At 59.2% G+C, this 15,762-nt stretch overlaps 1 protein-coding gene and 1 long non-coding RNA gene across 2 annotated transcripts in view; both read right to left on the bottom strand.

The window, feature by feature from the left end:
* Positions 1-9,289, bottom strand: part of LOC106864516 (ATP-dependent chromatin remodeler CHD8-like) — a gene marked incomplete at its 3' end in the record, with an annotated part of 35,263 nt that extends 25,974 nt beyond the window's left edge. The window contains 7 exon segments of the mRNA XM_088155423.1: positions 1,002-1,068; positions 1,112-1,245; positions 3,319-3,433; positions 4,765-5,138; positions 6,229-6,588; positions 7,810-7,869; positions 7,871-9,289. Coding sequence (XP_088011549.1) covers positions 1,002-1,068; positions 1,112-1,245; positions 3,319-3,433; positions 4,765-5,138; positions 6,229-6,588; positions 7,810-7,869; positions 7,871-8,449 — 1,689 coding nt within the window.
* A 132-nt stretch (positions 9,290-9,421) lies between these two features.
* Positions 9,422-14,882, bottom strand: LOC148220420 (uncharacterized). The gene is made up of 3 exons (XR_015798808.1): positions 14,439-14,882; positions 14,043-14,103; positions 9,422-9,550 (listed from the first exon to the last, which is right to left on the bottom strand). It is a non-coding gene; the product is annotated as an uncharacterized LOC148220420 (long non-coding RNA).
* Between the last annotated feature and the right edge of the window lie 880 nt (positions 14,883-15,762).

Genomic DNA, 15,762 nt, shown 5'->3' with positions numbered 1-15,762 from the left:
GCGGGGATGACGATGAAGATGACGAGGATGAGGACGGTGAAAAAACAAAGGTGAGGATGATGAAGGTGAGCACGATGAGGATGACGAAGGTGAAAATGATGAAGGCCAGGATGAAAAGAAGAAGGACGAGGAAGATGAAGGTGACGAAGACGAGGAAGAAAAAGAAACAGATAAAGGTGAGGATGAGGAAGGTGAGGATGGGGAAGATGAGGATGAGAAAGGCGAGGATGGGGATGAGGAAGGTGAGGATGACAAAGGTGAGGATGATGAAGGTGAGGTTGATGAAGGTGAAGATGAGGAAGGTGAGGATGATGAAAGTGAGGATGATGAGGAAGGTGAGGATGATGATGAAGGTGAAGATGAGGATGACGAAGGTGAGGATGATGAAGGTGAGGATGATGAGAATGAGAATGATGAAGATGAGGAGGAGGATGAGGATGATGAGGATGATGAGGATGATGAGGATGGGGGTGATGAAGGCGAGGATGATGAGGATGATGAGGATGAGGGTGATGAGGATGAGGATGATGAAGGTGAGGATGAGGAAGGCGAGGATGATGAAGGTGAGGATGAGGATGATGAGGATGATGAGGATGATGAGGAAGGTGAGGATGATGAAGGTGATGAAGGTGAGGATGATGAGGATGAGGATGATGAGGATGATGAGGATGATGAAGGCGGGGATGATGAAGGTGGGGGTGATGAGGATGATGAGGGTGATGAAGGTGAGGGTGAGGATGATGAAGGTGGGGATGATGAGGAAGGTGAGCGTGATGAAGGTGAGGATGATGAGGATGATGAGGGTGATGAAGATGAGGGTGATGAGGAAGGTGAGAGTGATGAAGGTGAGGATGATGAGGATGAGGATGATGAGGATGATGAGGAAGGTGAGGATGATGAAGGTGATGAAGATGAGGATGATGAGGATGAGGATGAGGATGATGAGGATGATGAGGATGATGAGGATGAGGAGGGTGAGGGTGATGATGAAGGCCACTGACCACGAAGAACTGCATGGAGGGCAGCAGGGCGTCGCCGTCGGGCTCGGGGGGGGGGCGGGGGCGGCCGCTCGGGCCCCTCCCCCCGCTCGGGCCCCTCCCCCCGGGCGGGCCCCTCCCCCCGCTCGGGCCGCGCCCCGCCCCCCCCGGTGACGTCAAGCTCCTCCTCCTCCTCGTCGTCCGTGATGCGGATGTCCAGGTCCTCCGTGTACTTCTTCCGCTTCACCTGCCGGTTGGAGCGGCGCTTCTGGGGGGGGGACAGGTGGGGTTACCTGGGGACACACCTGGGGACACACCTGGGGACACACCTGGGCACGGCTGACACACCTGGGGACACACCTGGGGACACACCTGAGCACGGCTGACACACACCTGACACACCTGGGGACACACCTGGGGACACACCTGAGCACGGCTGACACACCTGGGGACACACCTGACACACCTGGGGACACACCTGAGCACGGCTGACACACACCTGACACACCTGACACACCTGGGGACACACCTGGGGACACACCTGACACACACCTGGGCACGGCTGACACACCTGGGGACACACCTGGGGACACACCTGGGGACACACCTGGGCACGGCTGACACACCTGACACACACCTGACACACACCTGACACACACCTGACACACCTGGGGACACACCTGGGCACGGCTGACACACCTGGGGACACACCTGGGGACACACCTGGGGACACACCTGGGCACGGCTGACACACCTGACACACCTGGGGACACACCTGGCCACGGCTGACACACCTGGGGACACACCTGGGGACACACCTGGGCACGGCTGACACACACCTGACACACCTGGGGACACACCTGGGGACACACCTGGGGACACACCTGGGGACACACCTGGGCACGGCTGGCACACACCTGACACACCTGGGAATGGCTGACACACACCTAACACACCTGGGAACACACCTGGGCACGGCTGGCACACACCTGACACACCTGGGCACGGCTGGCACACACCTGACACACCTGGGAATGGCTGACACACACATAACACACCTGGGCACGGCTAACATACCTCGGTACAACCACCCCTGTGTGGGCTCACCTGCACACACACACACCCTCACACCTGTCCCAGGTGAGCTCACCTGCACACACACCCCCCCCTCACCTGTCCCAGGTGAGCTCACCTGCACACACACCCTCACACCTGTCCCAGGTGAGCTCACCTGCACACACACCCCCCCCTCACCTGTCCCAGGTGAGCTCACCTGCACACCCCTCACCCCCTCACCTGTCCCAGGTGAGCTCACCTGCACACACCCCCCCCCCTCACCTGTCCCAGGTGAGCTCACCTGCACACACACACCCCCTCTCACCTGTCCCAGGTGAGCTCACCTGCACACACACACCCCCTCACCTGTCCCAGGTGAGCTCACCTGCACACACACACCCCCTCTCACCTGTCCCAGGTGAGCTCACCTGCACACACACACACCCTCACCTGTCCCAGGTGAGCTCACCTGCACACACACACCCCTTACACCTGTCCCAGGTGAGCTCACCTGCACACCCCTCACCCCCTCACCTGTCCCAGGTGAGCTCACCTGCACACTCACCCCCTCTCACCTGTCCCAGGTGAGCTCACCTGCACACACACACCCTCTCACCTGTCCCAGGTGAGCTCACCTGCACACACACACCCCCTCACCTGTCCCAGGTGAGCTCACCTGCACACACACACACACCTGTCCCAGGTGAGCTCACCTGCACACACACACCCCTTACACCTGTCCCAGGTGAGCTCACCTGCACACACACACACGCACACCTGTCCCAGGTGAGCTCACCTGCACACTCACCCCCTCTCACCTGTCCCAGGTGAGCTCACCTGCACACTCACCCCCTCTCACCTGTCCCAGGTGAGCTCACCTGCACACACACACCCCTTACACCTGTCCCAGGTGAGCTCACCTGCACACACACACACACACCTGTCCCAGGTGAGCTCACCTGCACACACACACCCCTCACACCTGTCCCAGGTGAGCTCACCTGCACACACACACACACCTGTCCCAGGTGAGCTCACCTGCACACACACACACACACCTGTCCCAGGTGAGCTCACCTGCACACACACACACACACACACACACCTGTCCCAGGTGAGCTCACCTGCACACACACACACACCTGTCCCAGGTGAGCTCACCTGCACACCCCTCACCCTCACCTGTCCCAGGTGAGCTCACCTGCACTCACACACCCCCTCACCTGTCCCAGGTGAGCTCACCTGCACACACACACACCCTCACACCTGTCCCAGGTGAGCTCACCTGCACGCCGCCCTCCTCGTCGCGCCGCGGGGACGGCGCCGGCAGCGCCTCCGAGTCGGAGTTGTCGGAGCTGGGATTGCGGCGACGCTTCTTCCCCACCACGGGCGTGATGGTGCTGAGGGCACAGCCAGGGAGCACGCTGAGCCTCACCTGTGCCACCCTCACCTGTGTCACACCCTCACCTGTGCCACCTTCACCTGTGCCACCCTCACCTGTGCCACACCCTCACCTGTGCCACCCTCACCTGTGCCACACCCTCACCTGTGCCACGCCCTCACCTGTGCGTGCCACACCCTCACCTGTGCCACGCCCTCACCTGTGCCACGCCCTCACCTGTGCATGCCACACCCTCACCTGTGCCACACCCTCACCTGTGCCACGCCCTCACCTGTGCCACGCCCTCACCTGTGCATGCCACACCCTCACCTGTACCACCCTCACCTGTGCCACACCCTCACCTGTACCTGTGTCACACCCTCACCTGTGCCACACCCTCACCTGTGCCACCCTCACCTGTGCATGCCACACCCTCACCTGTGCCACGCCCTCACCTGTATCACACCCTCACTTGTCACACCCTCACCTGTGCCACACCCTCACCTGTATCACACCCTCACTTGTCACACCCTCACCTGTGCCACACCCTCACCTGTGCCACACCCTCACCTGTCCATACCACACCCTCACCTGTACCTGTCCCGTACTCACCTGGCTTTGCCACGCCCCTTGCTCTTGCTGCCCTGTCCCTTCCCTCTCCGTGTTCTCTCCTCCTTTCCCCCCGCTCTGTCTCCATCCTGCCCCTTCCATCACCTGTCCCACCCCCTCACCTGTACCTGTCCCACCCTCACCTGTACCTGTCCCATACTCACCTGGCCTTGCCATGCCCTTTACTCTTGCTGCCCTGTCCCTTCCCTCTCCGCGCTCTCTCCTCCTTTCCCCCGGCTCTGTCTCCTGTATGTACCACACTCTCACCTGTTCATACCACACCCTCACCTGTCCCACCTTCACCTGTACCTGTCCCGGACTCACCTGGCCTTGCCACGCCCTTTACTCTTGCTGCCCTGTCCCTTCCCTCTCCGCGTTCTCTCCTCCTTTCCCCCCGCTCTGTCTGCTGTATGTACCACACCCTCACCTGTCCCACCCTCACCTGTCCCGTACTCACCTGGCCTTCCCTCTCCCCTTGCTCTTGCTGCCCTGTCCCTTTCCTCTCCGTGTTCTCTCCTCCTTTCCCCCCGCTCTGTCTCCTGTATGTACCACACCCTCACCTGTCCCACCCTCACCTGTACCTGTCCCGTACTCACCTGGCCTTCCCTCTCCCTTTACTCTTGCTGCCCTGTCCCTTCCCTCTCCGCGCTCTCTCCTCCTTTCCCCCCGCTCTGTCTCCTGTATGTACCACACCCTCACCTGTCCATACCACCCCCTCACCTGTACCTGTCCCGTACTCACCTGGCCTTCCCTCTGCCCTTGCTCTTGCTGCCCTGTCCCTTCCCTCTCCGCGCTCTCTCCTCCTTTCCCCCCGCTCTGTCTCCGCCCTTGCGGCGCCGTTTCCGCTCGCCCTCCTCCTCGGGCCGCACGCTGGGCAGCTCGTCCTCGTTGAGCACGCGCGGGATGTTCTGCTCGCCGCGGGCCCGCGCCCTGGCGATGGCCTCGGCCACGATCCTGTTCGCCTTCTCCTGCTTCTTCTGGTGCTCCAGCTTGCGGCTCTCGTCAGAGGGGCCGCGCGTGGCCAGCGGGGCCGTCGCCACCGCGGCCACCTCGGGCCCGCTCAGCACCTTGACCACCGAGAGCCCGGCCGAGGAGGCGCCGCCCGACGAGCCGGCCTGAGGGGCGGGGGGGGGAAGGTGGTCACACAGGGGTGGGGGGGCTACCGAGGGCAGGGTTGGGGCTACCGAGGTCACGGTGGGGTGGCCAGCGTGGGGGAGTGACCACCAAGGTCAGGATAGAGTGGCCAGCATGGAGCAGCGACCACCAAGGTCAGGGTGGGGTGGCCACTATGGGGGAGTGACCACCAAGGTCAGGGTGGGGGGCTACCAAGGTCAGGGTGGGGTGGCCACCAAGGTCAGGGTTGGGTGGCCACCAAGGTCAGGGTTGGGTGGCCACTATGAGGGAGTGACCATCAAGGTCAGGGTGGGGGGCTACCAAGGTCTGGGTGGGATGGCCACTATGGGGGAGTGACCATCAAGGTCAGGGTGGGGGGCTACCAAGGTCAGGGTGGGATGGCCACTATGAGGGAATGGCCACCAGGGTCAGGGTGGGGGGCTACCAAGGTCACGGTGGGGTGGCCACTATGGGGGAGTGACCACCAAGGTCAGGGTGGGGGGCTACCAAGGTCAGGGTGGGGTGGCCACTATGAGGGAATGGCCATCAAGGTCATGGTTGGGTGGCCAGCATGGGGGAGTGACTACCACAGGGGAGTGACCACCAAGGTCAGGGTTGGGTGGCCACTATGGGGTAGTGACCACCAAGGTCAGATTTAGGTGGCCACTGTGGTTGAGTGACCATTGAGGTCGGGACTGAGTGACCACCAAGGTCATTGCTCGATGACCGTAAAGGTCAAGGCAGAGTGACCACCAACCCCAACACTGAGTGACCACTCCGAACTGAGTGACCACCAACCCCAAGGCTGAATGACCAACCCCAACGCTGAGTGACCACCAACCCCAACATTGAGTGACCACTTCGAACTGAGTGACCACCAACCCCAAATCTTGGTGACCACCACCCTGATCACTGAGTGACCACCACCAACTCTGAGTGACCACTGCCCCCAAAACTGAGTGACCACCACCCACCCGCAAATGACCACCCCCCACCCCGAGTGACCACCACCCACCCCCAAATGACCACCCCCCCGAATGACCACCCCCCCCCCCCCCGAGTGACCACCCCACGCCCCCATCCCGCGCTCACCTGCGGCTGCAGCACCACCTTGAGCGGCACCGTCAGCCTCTGCCCGGCCCCGCCCAGCACCTGCGGCACCTGCGCCACGCCCACGGGCCCCGCCCCGCCCTGCGGCTGGACCAGCTGGATCTTGTGGGGCTGGCCCGGCTGGCCCGGCTGGCCCGGGGCCGGCGGCTGCACCTGCAGCTGGATGGTGACCACCTTGGCCGGAGCGCCGGGCGCGGCCTTGGCCGGCGCCGCCGTGGCCGCGGTGGCCCCCTGGAGCAGCAGCTTGCCCGGCAGCGTGCCCAGAACCACGTGGCGCTGGCCCGGAGCCGCCCCCGCGCCCGCCGGCTGCTGCAGGACCAGCGTGATGCGCTTGGACTCGCCCTGCGGACACACGGACACGGGGTCAGGGACGGACACACGGACAGTGATGGACACACGGACACGGGGTCAGGGACGGACACACGGACAGCGATGGACACACGGACACGGGGTCAGGGACGGACACACGGACACGGGGTCAGTGATGGACACACGGACAGTGATGGACACACGGACACGGGGTCAGTGATGGACACACGGACACGGGGTCAGGGACGGACACACGGACACGGGGTCAGGGACGGACACACGGACACGGGGTCAGTGATGGACACACGGACACACGGACACGGGGTCAGTGATGGACACACGGACACGGGGTCAGGGACGGACACACGGACACGGGGTCAGTGATGGACACACGGACACACGGACACGGGTCAGGGATGGACACACGGACACACGGACAGGGAGTCAGTGATGGACACACGGACAGTGATGGACACACGGACACACGGACAGGGGGTCAGGGACGGACACACGGACACACGGACAGTGATGGACACACGGACACGGGGCAGGGGCGGACACACGGACAATGATGGACACACGGACACACGGACAGTGATGGACACACGGACACGGGGCAGGGGTCAGGGACGGACACACGGACAGCGATGGACACACGGACAGGGATGGACACACGGACACGGGTCAGGGACGGACACACGGACAGAGGGACACACGGACAATGATGGACACACGGACAGTGGTCAGTGATGGACACACGGACAGCGGTCAGTGATGGACACTGGGCTGGGGGCTCAGGGTTGGGGTGGACACCAAAAATCCCACCTGGACACGCCCAAATCCCACCTGGACACGCCTAAATCCCAGCTAGACATACCTAAAATACACCTGGACACCCCTAAAACACACCTGGACACGCCTAAATCACACCTAGAATCCCCAAACCCCACCTGGACACGCCCAAGCCTCACCTGGACACGCCCAAATCCCAGCTAGACACACCTAAAATACACCTGGACACCCCTAAAACACACCTGGACACACCCAAACCCCACCTGGACACGCCCAAGCCCCACCTGGACACGCCCAAGCCCCACCCGTGTCCCCCCAAGCCTCACCTATCCCCCTCTAAACCTCACCTGTGCCCCTCCCCTCTCACCTGTGCAGACCCCAGGTGTGCCCCAAACTCTACCTGGACACCCCAAACCCCCCCCAAACCCCACCTGTCCCCCCCCCCCTCCCCCCAAGGCTCACCTGTGCGGGCCCCAGGCTCAGGCCGGGTTTCAGGGGGGTCCCAGGTGCGGCCCCCCCCCGCCTTCAGCGGCTGCAGCAGCAGCTGCTTCACCTGCCGGCCCTGCTGGGCCACGCCCCCTTTGGCCACGCCCCCCCCGGCCTGGGCCACGCCCCCCCCGGGCTGGGCCACACCTGCCCGGATCTGGGGGGGGGGCTGGGGACCCCCCAGCACCTTGGCCAAGGTGACTTTGCCGCCGTTGGGCGTGGCCGGGGCGGGGCCCCCCGCGGCGGGTGGGGGAGGGGCCTTGAGGATGACGATCTTGGGGGGAGGGGCGGGTGGGGGAGGGGCGGAGACCCCCATGAAGGGATTCCCCTGACTCAGCACTTCCGGGTCGGGCTGGGCGGGTGGGGGAGGGGCCGGGGGGAGGGGCGGCTGGTGAGGGGGAGGGGGGGCGGGGTTCTGGGGTGGGGGAGGGGAGGGGTCCCGGGGGGGCTCCGGGGGTGGGGGAGGGTCCAGGGCCCCCGAGAGCCCCAGGGCCTCGGCCAGGGGGTCGCTGGGGGGAGGGGCGGCGCCGGGGGGAGGGGCCACCAGGTCCTCGGGCAGGGGGTCCAGCCCGAACAGGTTGGGGTCGTCAAAAAGGTCCATGATGGGGTCGGCCATGGTGGGGGGAGGGGGCCGGACCCCGGAATTTGGGGGGGGGGGGGGGAGGGGAGCCCAAAAAAATGGGAGTTTGGGGGGGCTTGACCCCAAAAAAATGAGAATTTAGGGGGGGCTTGACCCCAAAAAATGGAAATTTGGGGGGTCTTGACCCCAAAAAATGAGAATTTGGGGGGGGCTTGACCCCAAAAAATGAGAATTTGGGGGGGGTCTTAACCAAAAAATGAGAATTTAGGGAGTCTTGACCCCAAAAAAATGGGAGTTTGGGGGGGCTTGAGCCCAAAAAATGAGAATTTGGGGGGGGTCTTGACCAAAAAAATGGGAATTTCGGGGGTCTTGATCCCAAAAAATGGAAATTTGGGGGTCTTGACCCCAAAAAATGAGAATTTAGGAGGGGCTTGACCCAAAAAAATCAGAATTTAGGGGGGGCTTGACCCCAAAAATGAGAATTTTGGGGGGTCTTGACTCAAAAAATGAGAATTTAGGGAGTCTCGACCCAAAAAAATGGGAATTTAGGGGGCTCTTAACCAAAAAATGAAAATTTAGGGAGGTCTTGACCCAAAAAAATGGGAATTTAGGGGGTCTTGACCCAAAAAACGGAAATTTAGGGGGTCTTGAGCCAAAAAATTGGGAATTTGGGGGGTCCTGGGGGGGTCTGGGAGAGGTGACCCCAAAAAAAGGGAATTTGGGAGGTCCTGACCCCCAAAAAACGGAAATTTGGGTGGTCCTGGGGGGGGCTGCGACCCCAAAAATGGAAATGTAGGGGGGTCGTGACCCCCAAAAAATGAAAATTTCGGGGGTCCTGGGGGGATCGACCCAAAATTTGGGGGGTCCTGGGGGGGATTTGGGGGTCCCGGGGGGGGGTTTTGGGGGGTCCTGGGGGGTTTTTGTGGGGGGTTTTGGGGGTCCCGGGGGGTTTTTGGGGGTCCTGGGGGGGTTTTGGGGGGTTTTTGGGGGTCCTGGGGGGGTTTTTGGGGGTCCTGGGGGGTTTTTGGGGGTCCTGGGGGGTTTTGGGGGTCCTGGGGGGTTTTGGGGGGTTTTTGGGGGTCCCGGGGGGGTTTTTGGGGGTCTCTTCTCAGGCTGGGGGGGCTCCGGAGCTCCAGGCTGTGGGGAGAGAAAAGAGGGGGAGGGGTCAGGGGGGGACCCCAAAACTCGAAGTGAACCCAAACCCCAAAATTTGGGGATTTCCACCCAAAAAAAATAAAATTAAAAATAAAATAAAATAAAAATCCTGGGGGGAAAAGGGAGACCCCAAAACTGGGAGAACTGGGAGGAACTGGGAACCCAAACTGGGAAAATTGGGAGCCCAAACTGGGGGAACTGGGAACCCAAAATTGGGGGGACTGGGAACCCAAAATGGGGGAAACTGGGAACCCCAAACTGGGGGGAACTGGGAACCCAAAATAGGAGAACTGGGAACCCAAACTGGGAGAACTGGGAACCCAAACTGGGAGAACTGGGAACCCAAACTGGGGGGAACTGTGACCCAAAATGGGGGAAACTGGGAAACCAAACTGGGCGGAACTGGGAACCCAAACTGGGGGGAACTGTGACCCAAAATGGGGGGACTGGGAACCCAAACTGGGAGAACTGGGAGCCCAAACTGGGGGGACTGGGAACCCAAACTGGGGAGAACTGGGAACCCAAACTGGGAGAACTGGGAACCCAAACTGGGGGAACTGGGAACCCAAAATGGGGGAACTGGGACCCCAAACGGGGGGAACTGGGAACCCAAAATGGGGGAACTGGGAACCCAAACTGGGAGAACTGGGAACCCAAAATGAGGGAACTGGGACCCCAAACGGGGGGAACTGGGAACCCAAAATGGGGGAAACTGGGAACCCCAAACTGGGGGAATTGGGACCCCCCCAATGGGAGAACTGGGACCCCAAAACTGGGGGAACTGGGAACCCAAACTGGAGAGAACTGGGACTCCAAACTGGGGGGAACTGGGAGCCCAAACTGGGGGGACTGGGACCCCAAACGGGGGGAACTGGGAACCCAAAATGGGGGAACTGGGAACCCAAACTGGGAGAACTGGGAACCCAAAATGAGGGAACTGGGACCCCAAATTGGGGGAACTGGGACCCCAAACGGGGGGAACTGGGAACCCAAAATGGGGGAAACTGGGAACCCCAAACTGGGGGAATTGGGACCCCCTCAATGGGAGAACTGGGACCCCAAAACTGGGGGAACTGGGAACCCAAACTGGAGAGAACTGGGACTCCAAACTGGGGGGAACTGGGAGCCCAAAATGGGGGGACTGGGAACCCCAAACTGGAGAGAACTGGGAACCCAAACTGGGAGAATTGGGACCCCAAACTGGGGGGAACTGGGAACCCAAAATGGGAGAACTGAGGACCGAAAATGGGGGAATTGGGAACCTAAAATAGGGGTAACTGGGAACCCAAACTGGGGAGAACTGGGAGCCCAAACTGGGGAGAACTGGGAGCCCAAAGTGGGGGAATTGGGACCCCAAACTAGGGGGACTGGGAACCCAAACTGGGGGGAACTGGGAACCCCAAATGGAGAGAACTGGGATCCCAATTTGGCCCAAACTGGGACCCCAGCCCGGCCCAAACTGGGACCCCAATCACACCCAAACTGGGACCCCAATCCGGCCCAAACTGGGACCCCAATCCAGCCCAAACTGGGACCCCAATCCGGCCCAAACTGGGACCCCAATCAAACCCAAACTGGGACCCCAATCCAGCCCAAACTGGGACCCCAATCCGGCCCAAACTGGGACCCCAATCAAACCCAAACTGGGACCCCAATCCGGCCCAAACTGGGACCCCAATCTGGCCCAAACTGGGACCCCAATCCGGCCCAAACTGGGACCCCAATCAAACCCAAACTGGGACCCCAATCCAGCCCAAACTGGGACCCCAATCCGGCCCAAACTGGGACCCCAATCAAACCCAAACTGGGACCCCAATCCGGCCCAAACTGGGACCCCAATCTGGCCCAAACTGGGACCCCAATCACACCCAAACTGGGACCCCAATCACACCCAAACTGGGACCCCAATCACACCCAAACTGGGACCCCAGTACGGAATAACCGAGAGCCCAAAGGAACGCACAGAGATCCCAACAAGGAAGTGAGCGGCGCCTCCATGAGGGCCGATCTCTGCCCCTCCCCCACCCCCCGCCCCTCACGACCCCCTTTCCCCCCCTCCCCCCCCCCCTTTTCCCGCCTTACCTGTCCCGGGGAAGGGGAGGGGGAGGAGGGGGGGGGGGAAGGGAAATACGCGGAACCCCCTCGGTTTGCAGCGATATTTCGGGGTTCGGCTTTCCCCGCAGAAATTAAATTTTTTTTTTTTTGTTGTTGTTGTTCCTCGTTTAATTTGAGGGGGGGGGGGGGGGGTCTCCCTGAGGGAAGGCGGGGGAGGGGCCCGATGTGTGTGAGGGGGGGGGGGGGGGCGGAGGCGCCGCTCGTGGCCCCCCCCGCGCGCGCGCGCCGAGGCCGGGGCGCCCTCACGGAGCGGCTGCGGCGCAACGCAACAAGCCCCGCCTCCCCCCCGCGCGCCGGCCACGCCCCTCGGCCCCGCTCCCTATTGGTCCGAGCCCGCGAGAGCCGCGCGCTGATTGGCCGCCGCGCCGCCAGCCAGGTGCGTTGCGCACGCCCACCCGGAAGCGGCCCCCCTCTTTCCTTCCCCCCCCCCCCCTCACGGGGTGGGGTCCTTCGCTCGGGGGTGACCGCGGCGCTGCCGGAGCGCGCGGGGCAGGCGGCGAGTAGGGCAACCCCGCGCCGCCGCCATCTTGTCTCGCTGAGGGGGCCCCGGGGTCCTTCCCCCTCAGAGGGAGGGGAAAAAGAAAAAAAAAAAAAAAAATGAAACGAGGGGGAAAAAAAAAAAAAAAAAAAAAAAAGCCAAATCCGGCGGATTTGAGACTAAAAAAAGCGGCGGGAGCGGTGGGAAGGGCCGGGAATTGCGGGGATTGGCCGCGAAGTGCCCGGCCCCGATTGCACCGCGAACGGCGGAGTCGCCAAAATCGAGGCCGGGTTTGGTGCGAGCCCCGAAACGGCGGCAAATTCCGGCAAAATTCAGCAAAATTCAGCAAAATTCAGCAAAATTCAGCAAAATCCGGCAAAATGAGCTCGGAATGAGGCGGCTCGGGATCAAAAGCGGCGAGGCGGAGGGGAAGGGGCCCTCAGAAATGGGGGTTTTGGGGAAAAAAGGGATAAAAATAGAGTTAAAATGCCCCAAAAAGCCCCTCAGAAATGGGGGTTTGGGGGAAAAAAGGGATAAAAACAGATTTAAAATGCCCCAAATCGGCCCAAAAATCCCCTGAGAAATCGGGGTTTGGATCCCAAGAGGTTGAAAACTGCTTTAAAAAGCCAAAAAAAACGGAAATAAAGCGCATCAAAGTGGGGAATAAAGGAAGTGGGAGGGCAAAAAACGCACTAAAATCCATAAATTGATAGGGTGGTATCAAAATGGATTAAAAAGTCCAAAAATGAAATTTCAAAAATCCCAGAAAAGATAAAAACACAACTAAAAGGCAACAAAAGCGATAAATACGATCCCGAAACTGCATTAAAATGCCCCAAAATAAATTTTAAATGGTCCCAAAACAGATAAAATAACCCTAAAATGCATAAAAGTGGCAGGAATTGCTCCTAAAACCACTCCAAGTTCCCTTAAATTGCTTTTTTTCCCCAAAATCCCGCTTTTTTTTTAGGAAAATTGGCTCCAAATTCTGGGTAATTCACCTCAAAATTCAGGTTTTAACCACCGAAAGCGAAAAAAAATTCCTCCCCAAATCTTTAATTTTTGTCACAAAGAGGTTGGAAAAAATCTCAATTTCCCGTTTTGGAGAAAATTTGCAAATTTGGAGCAAAAGCCGCCCCAAAAAAATCCAATTTCAGCCCTCCAAAAAGGACAAAAAACTTTCAAAATCCACTTTTTTTTGGTGGATTTTTCACCGAATTCCCGAAATACCAAAAATTTTTCCAATTTGAAGTGAATTGCGTTGAATTAAAAATCTAAAAGTTCCATTGAAGCCGTGTTAAAATTTTGATTTTGGCTAAAAAGCTGAGTTCAATTCAAATTAATACAATTGAAACTGACGTAATTTAATTCAAAATAATTAAAAGCAATTAAAATCGATTTAATTAATCGAAAAATGTTGAATTTTGCTAAGAAAACGCGGCTTCGATTCCAATTAATTAAATGCAGAACAAAATTAGGCCCCAAAAGGAGAAAAAAAAAATAAAAATTTGGGGTCAAAGGTTGAAATTTGGGTAAAAAAATGTTGAATTTTGGTGTCCAAGACGTGGATCTTTGGGGGGAAAAAACAGGAAATTGGGTCAAAACCTGGAATTCGGGGTCAAAAAATGCAATTTGGGGAAATAAAATCGGAATTTTGGGGTTCAAAAAATGCCGGGATTTGGGATCCAGGGCTGGGATTTGGGGTGGAAAAAAAGGAAATTTGGGATCTTGGGTTAAAAAAAAAAAGAAATTTGGGATTTTGGGTTAAAAAAAAAAGGAAATTTGGGATCTCGGGTTAAAAAAAAAAGGAAATTTGGGTCAAAGAAAAGGAAATTTGGAGGTGCCAAAGCCCTGGGCCGCCATCTTGAACCCGCCACTCACCTCTGATTGGTGCCGCCCGCGATGACGTCACCGACCTCGGGCCAATGGGGAGCGCAGGGTCCTGGAAAAGGGGCGGGGCTTCGTGAATTGGGGCGGGGCTTCCTCAGTGACCCCAAAATCTCTTAATTACACCCCAAATCACTTAATTACACCCAAAAATCTCTTAATTACATCCCAAAATCTGTTAATTACACCCCAAAATCTCTTAATTACACCCCAAATCTCTTAATTACACCCAAAATCTCTTAATTGCATCCCAAATTCTCCTAATTACATCCCAAAATCTCCTAATTACACCCCAAAATCTCTTAATTACACCCCAAAATCTCTTAATTACACCCCAAAATCCTATTATCACCCAAAATCTCCTAATTACACCAAAAATCTCTTAATTACCCTCCAAAATCTCTGGATTTCACCCCAAAATCTGCTGATACCCATTCAAAATTTTCTGATTTCGCCCCAAAATCTCCCGGTTTCACTCAGCATCTCCTGATTTGACCCCAAAATCCACTAATTTCACCCCAAAACCTCCTGATTTCCCCCAAATCTCTTCCGAATCCCCCTCGATGACCCCCAAAACCTCCAAATTTCCCCCAGATCTCCCCATTTTTCTCCGAAATCTTCCCGGTTTTCCCCAAATCTTCCCCGAAACCTCCCGATTTCCCCAAAAATCCCCCCCAAACCTCCCGATTTTCCCCCAAATCATCCCCAAACCTCCTGATTTTCCCAAAAATCACCCCCAAACCTCCTGATTTTCCTCCCAAATGACCCCAAATCACCCACAAACCTCCCGATTTCCCCCCAAATCCCCCCTAAACTTCCCGATTTCCCCAAAAATCCCCCGAAACCTCCCGATTTCTCCCCAAATCCCCCCCAAACTTCCCGATTCCCCCCCAAATCACCCCCAAACTTCCCGATTTCTCCCCAAATCCCCCCTAAACCTCCCGATTTCCCTCCCAAATCCCCTCATTTTTCCGCCTTTTCCCCCCCCGGCCCCCTCACATCCGCCCCCCCCCCCCAATCCCCTCACATTCCTGTTCCCCCCCCCCCCCTCCCCGCATCCCCCGCCCCTCCCGCCCCCAAATCCCCCCCGAATCTCCCCCAAATCCTCCCCGGGACCCCTCCCCCCCCCCCCACCCCCTGCCCCCCCTCACGGGCCCCCCCCCCCTCCCCCCCTCGCCCCCCCCCACCGCCCCGCCCCCCCCCGCCCGTCGCCGCCGATGACGCACCGCCCGCGCCGCGCGCGCCCGCCGCTGGCGCCCCGCCCCTTCCGGCGGCGCTCCGCCCCTTCTCTATGGTTCCTCCCCATATCCTCCCTAAGGGCTCCTCCCTTCCACTTCCGGCGCCGCTCCGGCACGGTCCTCCAACGCCTCTGTGCCGTTCTTCCACACCCTGCGCTGCGCTAGAAACGCTCGGGGATCCTTCAGGACGCCAGAAATGTCGCTGTCGCCCCGCTCCGGGGCGTTCCGTTGATTCTGTCGCCCCAAACCCTCCCCTGCCGGTGGTTTCGTCTCTATGGTGGCGGCACCGGAAGTGGCGGCGGGAGGGAGGGGCGGGGCTTCCGGTTCGGCGCGCGGCGCCCGCTGGGGGGGGGCAGCGGCGGCGCGATGGAGGTGAGGGGGGGGGCGAGCGTGAGGGGAAAAGTGGCGGAAAATGGGGAAAAAAGGGGAAAAAACGGGTCCGGGGGTGGGCTGGGGGGAGAGGGGAGGGTTTGAGG

The sequence above is a fragment of the Sturnus vulgaris genome, chromosome 39 (assembly GCF_052056855.1).
Source record: "Sturnus vulgaris isolate bStuVul1 chromosome 39, bStuVul1.hap1, whole genome shotgun sequence".
Classification (NCBI taxonomy): Eukaryota; Metazoa; Chordata; class Aves; order Passeriformes; family Sturnidae; genus Sturnus; species Sturnus vulgaris.
The sequence above is the reverse complement of the archived record's forward strand: the minus strand, read 5'-3'. Positions and strand labels throughout refer to the sequence as shown.